General features: G+C 40.0%; 1 protein-coding gene across 1 annotated transcript; it reads right to left on the reverse strand.

Moving 5' to 3' along the window:
- Positions 1–124: 124 nt before the first annotated feature.
- c1ql3b (complement component 1, q subcomponent-like 3b) lies at positions 125–2,315 on the reverse strand. The gene is made up of 2 exons (XM_034233875.1): positions 1,330–2,315; positions 125–1,050 (listed from the first exon to the last, which is right to left on the reverse strand). Exons 1-2 carry the CDS (start codon positions 1,939–1,941, stop codon positions 871–873), a joined length of 792 nt encoding a protein of 263 aa, XP_034089766.1. The 5' UTR covers positions 1,942–2,315; the 3' UTR covers positions 125–870.
- Positions 2,316–11,505: the final 9,190 nt, after the last annotated feature.

Genomic DNA, 11,505 nt, shown 5'->3' on the forward strand with positions numbered 1-11,505 from the left:
CCTCTCTTCTGGGAACAGGTGGCCTCACAGGGTGACTTCGCCACATGATCAATGGCATGATCGCCACAAGTGACTGTGCGCCGTGAAAAAACATCTAACTTTGATTAATCTTCAGAGAGGATTACAAAATGAGACAGAAGGTTTATTTTTGACATGATTTTGTACACATTAGTTGACAGTCTTATATGAACGGGCTTCACAATCGGCGGGCGGATCAATGAACATCAAGGAAACATTTCTGTCAATGTGACTAAGCACCAGACCATCCTGTTACCAGTTGTCATATTGAGACGAGTTAAAATGGTTATTTTGTCACAGTGCTTCAATTTGAGCACCAGGATGGCCCTTTACAGAAGAATTTCTATGCTGCGCAGAGTTCAAATGTCATCGTCTATAATCATGCATTACTACGGCTTTTAAAATGTTCACTCAAAATGCAACAACCAACAATTATTTTTGAAAAATAAAGCACACATGGACTAATAACAGTGTAAACAGAGTGGTGATTATGTGAGTATATATAATTAAGTGCTGAGGCCAATACATTGAACTTTCAGTCTACATTCACTCATGTTACCACGGCAGCATGTACAGTATGTTTTACAAATCAGGGTGCAATAGCGACACAATCAATCTCACAAGTGTACAATTCAACCCTGTATAATTTAATAGTGAGCTCTTTGCTGTTTCAAAGTACAGTTCTTTATTTATTTTTAAAATGACGTCCTCCACATCCTTCTGGACTTTTTTGCAGGATGTAAATGGTGAGCTCTGCCTCTAATAATCCAGCTGACAGTGATTTGAGCATGAGCGGTGAAGTAAGCTATGCAGAGCAGATCTTTACCCCCTGCAGAGCATCTGTCCAGTGTTTCAGTCAGCGTACAACATGAAGCCGGAAAAAGTGCTGTACTTGTTGTTGTTGCCCCCGTGCGCCTTTCCACCGTCCAGCTTGATGTAAATCTCGTCCCCGGGCTCAAGGTGCAGGACAACACTGTTGCTGGCGTAGTCGTAGTTCTGGTCGGCGTCCTGGGCGATGGCACTGGCTCTCACCTGAAAGGGAAACATTTCTGCTGATGAAACATGTCTTTATTTTAAAATCAGAACCGAGGACAGCTCCATCAGTGACGACATTTCAAATGTGGAACAACTTTACTGAAAGCATGTTTAAGTATCCGGAAAATGTGTTCTTTCAACCATGCGTAAAATGGAGAAACTACAGATTGGTTAATCAAATAATGTCTTTTCACCGTGTATTCAAAACACAGACTAAATAGTAAAGCTATAACAAATTGTAATATTGGTATTTTATTAAACCATAAAGTGTCTTACCAGGTTGTTTTTGCAGAGGTCAGCCCACATGCTGGTTCCATCTCCTCCTCGCATCAGCACATGGTAAACAAAAAAGTAAATCCCCGGTATTGAGCTGGTGAATTTCCCTGAAGAGGGGTCATAGTGGTTGCCCAGATTTGTGACTACGTCGTCAAATTTCAACACTTCATATCCCTCGTGCTGCTTCTTCAGTCCTGCATAAAACGCAATCTTTGGGATTGTGTTGTAAGTAGCAGCACTGATGGCTCCGTTAGGCTCGTTTAATCCAGGTGCTCCGGGTGGACCCGGTACCCCTCTAGTTCCGGGCGGACCAGCAGCTCCAGGGGGCCCGGGCACGCCAACAGGACCCCTCGGACCCATCCTCCCGACGCGCCCCGGCTCTCCTTGAGGACCTTGGATGAAAGTCGGAAGCGACTGAGCGAGTCGGTTCTCTTTGATGGTGTTGGTTGTCTTGGCTGTGTCCGTGGCCGCGGTCCCGTGGGAGTCGCACACCATTTGACAGGACCCCAGCATCTCGTAGCGGGCAGGTGTCCCGGCGGCGTTCACCACCACCGGGATCAGAACCACCAACACCAGCACCAGCGCGACACCACAAACACCAGTTGCGATCATCTGCACTCTGCGGATTCGCTGTGTTCTCCGGAGCTGATGGTCTTCCAGCCTGCTTGTTGACGATATTTTGCTGAGAGAATAATTTCACCTGCTCTCGTTTTATACCGCAACTGCTGGAGATAAAATAGTCCTTTAAATTTGTGTGCACATAAGTAACCATCCACAACTTTTACGCGCTGCAAAAACTCTCTAACCGATTCATCTCAACTCTCCCCCTGTGAGAAAAACAACAACAAAGACTAACAGGAAAAATGACACAATCTGCATTTAATTAGAAAGCCCAAAGTCAGCTGCTCAAGTTTCTGCCCTCCACGGTGCCACAGGAGAGAATAGGCTAGACATAAACCGTTACTGCTTCTGTGTTTGGAGAGTGAGGGGAGGGGTGGAGGTGATGGATGGGATAGAATCCATGCATTTCTTCAATCAAAAGAGAGGAAGGGAAACATATAAAAACATTGATGTAACTTTGAAGCTATGACACGTGACTGCTTTATTTTATGCATTTGTTTGTTGAGTCAGGAGTTAACCTTATCATTAAACAGGGTTTTAACACCACTTGTATATTGATTGCTGTAACGTTACATCCCACAACGTGTTATTAAAACTCAAACTAAAAGGTCTTCATCATAATTAGGCCCATTAAAGATACAAAAAAAGCTATACTCCTTTGGCACCTGGTCACACCTCAATGGCTCCCTGTGTCCAATTGATCACTTGGAGAAAATCTATAGAGCCACTGAAGGAAAGGAGGGAGTCTAGAAGCTGGCAGTGAAGGATGAATTCACCAAATATATTCTGATGAAATGACTGAATGAGGTGTTTAGAAGATAAATAGGACGAGATCACTTAATCAAGTAAAGATGGGAATTCAGAAGTTAAACATTAAATTGTTAGTTGTATTATGAGTCTAAATAACTCGTGTTTTAGATACATGTTTTTATTCATGTTAAACAGACTTTTTAATTATTTAGGAATGACCAAACCTTAATATGAATTTTTAATATTCAAAACAAAATGTCCTGTCAAAAGAAAGTGTTTGTTTCTTTAAGTTTGAGTCATGAAGGGCTAATTCTCGTGGAATAGGGCAGATGATGATGTGCTCATGAATTCAGAGGCTGTCACTCCAAGTCGATGGCTCCTCATGCCATGTGGAGAGATGGATGAACAGGAGGGAAAAACACGGATAACGTTGTTTGTTTGGGAGGAGCGAGGCTTTGATTGCAGCCCGAATGAGATTCTATGTCACAAATGCAACGGTTGAATCCAGGGGCGGACTGGGAGGAAAAAGTGGCCCGGGTATTCATTGACAGACAGGCCTACTTAATGCGCGGCATGTATCGGCCGGCTGGCGACGAAAGTATGTTTCTTAACAAAAAACCTTATGTATTTAATGTTATTTTGGACCATTATTCATATAGTAATCACATTACCTGAGCCCTTGCATTGCCTAGAGCAAAATAGTTACAGCATATATTTATTCATTTTAATGTTAACAGATCATTGATGCAATAACATTTGGACCCAATTTGCCTGCATGGAATAAAACATGGGCGTAGGAAGCATCCTCAATGTGGGTGAGACAATTTAATAGGGGGTGTGGGCAGGTGGTGGACCTCACCTCCTCTAGGGGGGTCCGGGGGCATGTTCCCCCGGGAAGATTTTTTTTTTTAAATGTTGAAGTTAAATGCATCAATCTGGTGCACTTTGAGAGCAAAATTATTTTTGCATTTCAACACGTTCTTCTCCACAGCCGCGCGACCTCTGAGTCAGACGTCACTTCCCCCTTTTCTATCCTACGGGTACAGCCACTCCCCCTGAACCCTATTTCCCTGCCAACCCCCCCCCCCCCCCCCCCTATGCAAGCCCCTCCATCTGAACCCAGGACTTGCTACAATACTGTATACTGTATACACAAACTATACAAAAACGCCTTTACGCTTTGGAGCTTGTTTATCCATCTGTAAGCAACTGCCAGCTAGGTCTCTCAGTCACTCACTCTGATCGTTCACTGCGCAGTGACAGCTGCTACGGGCCTGATGTGTGAAAGTGAAACTATCTGATATATAGAACATAGGTAGCCTATCAACACGCCTATCAAACACCCCTCCAGGGAGTGGGCCGGTAGGATTTTTTTTTTACATTTTCTTTTTGGCCCTCCGGCCCACGCACAGCACCGGCCCACCGGGAAAACTCCCGGTATTCCCAATGGCCAGTCCGCCCCTGGTTGAATTGTGATCTCAAAAAGTGGCATACAGAAATGTTTAGTTCAAATGGATGTTCATTTAAATTTTTTTTAAAAAGTTTGGTTTTTGTCACAGAATTATTATTTTTAAATCATTAAAATGTATTTGCTTGAGAGACAATGAGGCTAAATATTTAATTATGTACCATATCTGTATCTCTGGTTTCTCAAGATATGTATGAATACATATGACCCATCGTTTTTGGGTACTTTTGATAATATTTTTCCTCATCGAGGTTGTGAGCCATGAGTTGGTGGAGAGTGGAGACCAAAACAAAGCTAAAAGGATAATAAATGTTGGACTTACATTTATTTGGTGGCAAAATGACCGTACAAAAAAATAATTTGATCCCATTTCAAAAACTTTCATTTGTGGCTGAAACCAGAAAAACACTTTCTCGAATACACTCGCAGCAAGTATGTCTGTCAATCAATCTGCCACTTCGGTCCAAAGTAAAATATCTCAACAACTACTCACAAATTCACAAGACATTTTATCTTGGAACTAACATCTTATCATATTTATAATTTGTCCAATACTTAATGTTTAGTTACTAAACATTAAGTATTGGACAAATTATAAATATTCTCATTTATTATATTATATTCTCAAATTCTCATTTAGTACTAATGAGACAATATTAGCATAATGACATGATAAGCCAAGAGGATGATTATGGTAAACATTGTCTCTGCTGAACATCAGCATGTTACCTTTGTCATTGTGAGCGTGTTAACATCATGGGCATTGGTTAGCATTCTGAGTTGGTGCAGTTCATGTCAAATGAGAACAAATTCTGAAAGTTTGTAACAAAAAGACTGGAAATAACTAGGATGTCAGATATGAATACAAAAAGAAGCAATCTTCTAACAATTTTGAATTAAAAAAATGTATTTGAATTGTAACCAATATTTGCTTTGGTTGTTAATATATATTTTTCCTGTCTACATTTCCTGCTTTTCCTTTTGTTTAGTTTAATTCATTCATCTTTGGTACAGCTGACAATGGTCTGGGAGGGCACTGCCGTTGATTTAAAATATATTATAATTTCCAAAAGAGCACACGTTTTCTGTGGGATGGGTGTAAAGTGAGAAATAGAATAGTATATAAAGAATAGTAGACACACTCACACAAACAAAGTAGGACATACTGTGGCGGCTATGAGTCAGCGAGCACTTGTTAGTGGTCAGGCTCTCTCCCTCCAGTTGGCACGGGCCTCCAGTGACTCAGGGAGACTTGTCGACCGGGAGCCAAAGTGAACAGCAGTGTCAAAATCCACCAAAAGCTGTGGGAAGAAGACGAAACTTGTATTAGCTGTTCACAGTATCACAACAAATGAATCACAGTGCACATTTTCCATATCTGTTATTAAAAAAAACATATCCAAAGTTGACTTTCATCACTCTTTTCCAGCACAAGTCCTGAGTAGCTCACCGTGTTGAAGGATTCCTCCGGTGGTGAAGGGCTGACAGATTGTTTTGAGTCTCGACTTCATTTACAACCAGTCAGGCAGGAGTCCTGGGGGAGCCTGATGATTTTTTGACATCCGGACAAGCAGATGTTCAGAGGACATGAATAAAACATACAGCCCATCTGACCAGAGACCGAAGACTTTCAGAGTGTCTAATGGAATCTGAGGCGTGATTTTAATTCCTCTTTCTGATAAGTGTGATGCTGAATGAAATATGTATGATATTTATGTAGCCTGGCCTGGGTGGCTAAGTAGGGTTCAATTGTTTATCGCAATCAAAGCTGAGACAGGTTTGTCAGAGGAGGTTTGTGATGAATGGGAAGGGAAAGTGAATGGACCTCCCATTACCGGCCAGGAATACAAACAGAAATATTATGTGACTATTGACACCAAAGTGTTTAACAACAGCTAAAACAGCATGTGTGCCGGGCAGCGGATAAGTCCTTCAGTACTTTTCACACCTTCTGCTCTTTCAGAAATGAGTGTTCCTTTTTTCTTTTCCAACAGAATGAATAAGCGGGGCTCAACAGTTCAGCTCAGCGGGGGGGGGCAACAGAATGTGTTACCGCACCACCCACTCAAAGCCGGTCCTGTACTGTATTTAAGATGGAGAGGAGAGGCAATCAAAATAATCCAGGGCGGGACTTGAGTTTCATACTGGAGAGCAGCGATTCAAAATTCATTCAAAATCAAAGTCTTTGTGTTGTTTCATTTTATTATGCGTCTCCAGTCTACAGCCAAACAATACCTTTAAAACCTTTATTTTGATTTGTATTAATTTCCTTGTTTCACTGTGCTGCTGGTATTTAAAAGTGTGCGTTCATGTAGGCTACTCTCGGTGGATTTATGAAAAAATACACGTAAGGTCTTAAAATATTTTACAGTGAGATCTTCCCACCGGAGGGAAAACTAAGCCAAATAAAATCTAAAAAGGTTATTAAAAACTTCAAGCATTTCAGGTCACTCCTGTTGTGTGTAATATAAGTTTGTGTGCATGTAAATGGTCTGCAAATGCTAAAATCCCAAAGTTCCGCACAGAGGTAGTTTCTCTCCTACAAATTCCCCCCGCCTGAAACGCCTGGATTGTAGTCCTTTGTTTACATCTGCAACATAGTGACATCACTATGTAACACTCGTGTTTCTATTTTCTATCGATCCAACACATTGTACCTGATAGGTTAAGTGTCTGGACCCCTCTAAGCGGTTAACTTATCACAACATAGCCGGCCAGATAACCAATCAGAGCAGACTGGGCTCTGGTTTCAGTTGCAATAGGTGCTGCAGCACAGGCAGTATATGAGAAAGATGAAGATCTTTTTAAACAATAAAGCATGTAAACATGACACAGTAGAGGCACAAAAACAAATGTGAATCTGGAAATGAGCATAAATATGTCCTCTTTAAAACAAATGAATAATCTGACAACAATGTAAGAATATTTCACTTGTTTTCCATGCATGTTTCAGATATTACCTTTGCAATTTCCACACTGTAACATACAAATATCCTATAAAATACTACAGTAAAACAAATACCCAATAGATTATTCTGTACACTGAAAGCAATCTGAGGACTGGTTTATAAACCATGACATACTTAAAGGGTCAATTTGATATTGCAAAGTATAGAAAAACTTCAAACAGTCTTTTTTATGACTTTATATTTGTGAGGAACATAAAATGAAATAAGAAAATACTGTGGCTGTTTGGTGGTGTGTGTAACTGTCTCGCAGGAAATGCTCGCCCCCTGCAATCCAGGGCGGGTTTTATTTGCTCACAATAAAACGTTATGTATTGCAACCTGGAGAACAGGATTACAACAAAGGATTATAACAAAACCAAATCCCCTGTGCAACAAAAAAAACAAGTAGATTGATTTTCATCGAGATGTCAATCGATGAGCCGTTTCGTTCATGGTGTCACATTTTCTGCCGATGAGATTGAGCGGCAGTAAGGGGCTTAGTGGCAAATACAATCGAGCAGTGTAAACATACAGAGGGCCGCAAGAGGCAGATCAATGGCTCCAGTCTGGGATTGATTAATTACCCCAAGAAAGAGACTGAGGTGTAAGGGCACTGGAGAAACCTGATCAGAACAAGATTTATCACCAATCTCTGCATCATCTCTCCCTCCTCCTCACTCTTTGCTTCTTTTTCTTTTAAAGCTGCCCTTCTCCATTGACTTGAGTTTGTCATTTGAGATTGTGAATGACTTTTAAAAAGAATGGTAAACCTAGTCTTCATGTTATAAAGTGTTGGCTTACCATATAATCCTCTGAGTAATTCACTTGTATCAATTGAGCTTTATAACCCATAGAGTTTTAGAAATTAGGCACAAAAAAAATACATAACTACAAATTCATTTCTAATGTTGCAGTGCCATGAGGGAGTTCCTTAGCTTTAAGGTAATTACGGTTTAAAAGGTTAAGAATGAACTTTGACACTTCATTTTAGATTAAATCTTCACAGGCTACTCTGGGGGATATTAAGATAAGAAGATGAACGCCACTCTAGTATGTTAAATATAATTCTACAGCCCAAAGCTTAGCACAGGGGTGTCCAACTGCGGCCCGTGGTCCATTTTTAATTGGCTCGCAGCTAAATCTAAAAGTATAATTGAATATGACCCACTCATGAAACGTGTGCTTTTCTTATATTGTACTTCTTAAATGTACATCTTAAATGTACATGTTAAAGATAAGCCCACTTTTCAAATAAATTCATACAATTAAAGTTGAAACCAAAAGTCTTGGTTGTTTAAAAAAAGCCCAATAATTTATTTACATAACAAGCTTGAACTATACCCTTCCAATTGCCCCTTATTATAAGCAATCTCAGTTCTGTTTTAAGGAATGAGCTGCCAAATAATAAATTAAACCCTATGGAAAGCTGTGATTTTTTCTTTCTTAATGCATATTGAAGTATCAAGCAAAATGTACCTACATTTGAGTGCTTTTCTAATTTACAATATAACTTAAGAGGCAATATACCTCACCTCTAGTGAGCGGCCCAGCCCTTCGTATATTTTTCTGTATGTGGCCCTCAGTGAAAAAAGTTTGGACACCCATGACTTAGCACAAAGCCCGGAAACAGGTGAGAAGCGCTATATGCCTCGGTATGAAGGAACAGAATCACCATTTTAGCAACTCTCATGCAAAGAATAATAATAATAATAATAATAGCAATAATAATAGCCAGAAAGTGACAATTCACAACGGAATCAAATAAATAAATAAAAACGAAATGGCTGTTTTTTTAAAATCCCGAGACGTATTGCTGATCTCATACATCAGATTTTCTTTCAGAACAACAACGATCAATCACATGAGGCAGGAAGCTAACAATATTTCCCCCCCTCAGATCTGCAATCACACAACCACTCCAATCATTGTGTTCAACATAATGACAGCAACGTCAACCTGAAGTAGTGACTACACTTCATACCTTCAGAGAACATGCAGCTGTTGATTGGAGGTGCTCATGGTTCCTCTGACTCCTTTACATTTCCCAGAATGCATCAGATCCACTGTTGGCAGCATAATGCTCACATGCAGGACAAACCCAGAAACAGACCTGGACAATTTAGTCTTTCTTCAATTTCTTGGTAATCTTCATTGTTTGCTAAATCTGTGAGATTTTCTTCAATGACATCCACTTAAACACAGACAGTGGCAGATCTCAGTGGGGTGGGACTTTCGGAAACAGTTCTAAATTGGTTTGAATCCTACTTAACCGGGTGGGACTTTCGGAAACAGTTCTAAATTGGTTTGAATCCTACTTAAAGGACAGAAACAACTTTGTTTCTATAGGTAAATACAAATCTGAGTTGACAAATATGACATGTGGGGTACCTCAAGGCTCCATCTTGGGGCCTCTTCTCTTTAACATCTACATGCTACCACTGGCTCAGATAATGAAAAACAACAAAATAAGTTACCATAGCTATGCAGATGACACACAAATTTACATAACCATTTCACCAGGAGACTATTCTCCAGTTAAAACACTGAGTAAGTGCATTGAACAAATCAATGACTGGATGTGTCAAAACGTTCTCCAATTAAACAAAGATAAAACTGAGGTAATGGTTTTTGGAGCCAAGTCAGAACGTATAAAAGTTAGCGTTGAGCTTCAGTGTGCAATGTTCAAAACAACAGATAAAGCCACACATATAGGTGTAGTCATGGACTCTGACCTGAGTTTCAACAGTCACATTAAAACAGTTACTAAATCAGCCTACTATCACCTAAAGAATATATCTAAATTATGAACCATCCAGATCTCTCAGGTCTTCAGGGACTGGTCAGCCTTCTGTCCCCAGAGTCAGAACTAAACATGGAGAAGCAGCGTTCAGTTATTATGTTCCAAATATCTGGAACAAACTCCCAGAAACCTGCCGGTCCGCTGCAACTCTGACTACTTTTAAATCCAGGCTGAAGACTTATCTTTTTGTCGCAGCTTTTAATTTAAACTGAGCCGTTGTGTTCATCAGTAAAGAGGAACTTCTGTGTGAACTATTCATATCTTAAACTGCACTGTAACTTTTTATTCATGTATTTTTTCTTTTATTATCTTTCACTGTTTTTAAATGCCTTTGTCTGAATGTCTTTCATTTTTGTAAAGCACCTTGAATTGCCTTGTGTTGAAAGGTGCTATATAAATAAACTTGCCTTGCCTACAAAACAATGTGGAAATCAGAGATATCTTACCTGAAACTGCTCGGAAAAAGTCCTCCTGATATGATTAAACTCTTAATAAGAAAATCTAATCATGGTCAGAAACACAAATCCTCTAGCTTGCAGATTAAAAACGATCACGTTTTAGTCGGAAATGTGTTTACCCTGAAAATATGAGTTTTTGGCTGTTGAGAATTGGCATTTTAGTATGGTAAAATGTGATTGCTTTTTTTCACGAGCCAGAAATTATTCTTCAATCTTATCTGTAAATTAACATTGATCAGTTTGAAGAAAAATAACGAAAAGTTTAGATTTTGAAATTCTTTCCTGTGAGTCTTTTATGACATGTTCTGTGGCATCACCCTTCATTTCCATGCTAAATTCCAGCCAAAGGTATGACTTAAACCAGCTCAAAGACTCCTATGGTCGTCACTGTCCGCCCATACAGAAAGATTAACAATATAATTGTCAACTAGCCAACGCTGTACAGGTCAGTCATATGAATTTCATCATATAAGACTGCACATAGTGAATAAAGAGCGGTCATTCTTATAGCGCTGCTGCCTGATGCATGACTGTCCCTCTGCCACCCCTACATCTTCCCCCGAACTAATGATGACCTTTGATTCCCAAAAGATGTCAGGAAATGGGAGAAAAAAAACGCAAAGGCACCCAATTAATTTAGGGTGAAGAGGACTGGAACGTGTGAGCGCGTCATGCTGCTGGAGTGAACGGTGAGGAGCTCCAGGAAGAACACGGCTCGGTATAATTAGGATTCAGGAGGGCCATTGTCACTGATAATTAAAGCTGACAGCCACTGTGGAGTAGAGAGGAAGAGAGCAGGAAACATCTTCAAACTACATGCTTCACTTTAACACAATTTCTACATTTCAATCTCACACACCCTCACACATAACCTGCACTGCCATCCATCATTCCAACTACTTCATAAACTGCATACTAGGCAATAAAATAGAAGACAGATTAATAGAGACAATAAATGCAGCTGTTGGACACGTGTGGCAGCATTTTGAGACTCAAATCAAGATCAACAACATTATCAAAGGTGACAATTTCAGCACAGATGTGTATCTCAGAGATGTGTGTGTGAGGAGCAACTTCACTCTTTATTGTTTAAGTGGAATATGTCGATATTACTCGGCCAATTATGACTTC

Source organism: Gymnodraco acuticeps, unplaced genomic scaffold (assembly GCF_902827175.1).
Source record: "Gymnodraco acuticeps unplaced genomic scaffold, fGymAcu1.1, whole genome shotgun sequence".
Classification (NCBI taxonomy): Eukaryota; Metazoa; Chordata; class Actinopteri; order Perciformes; family Bathydraconidae; genus Gymnodraco; species Gymnodraco acuticeps.

What these genes read in the sequence shown, in the direction of transcription:
- c1ql3b (XM_034233875.1), bottom strand. Translation starts at nt 1,941, where the DNA reads ATGATCGCAACTGGTGTTTGTGGTGTCGCGCTGGTGCTGGTGTTGGTG. An exon ending in ACCTCTGCAAAAACAACCTG is followed by an intron (nt 1,051 to 1,329) that starts GTAAGACACTTT and finishes TTTCCCTTTCAG; the next exon opens with GTGAGAGCCAGTGCCATCGC.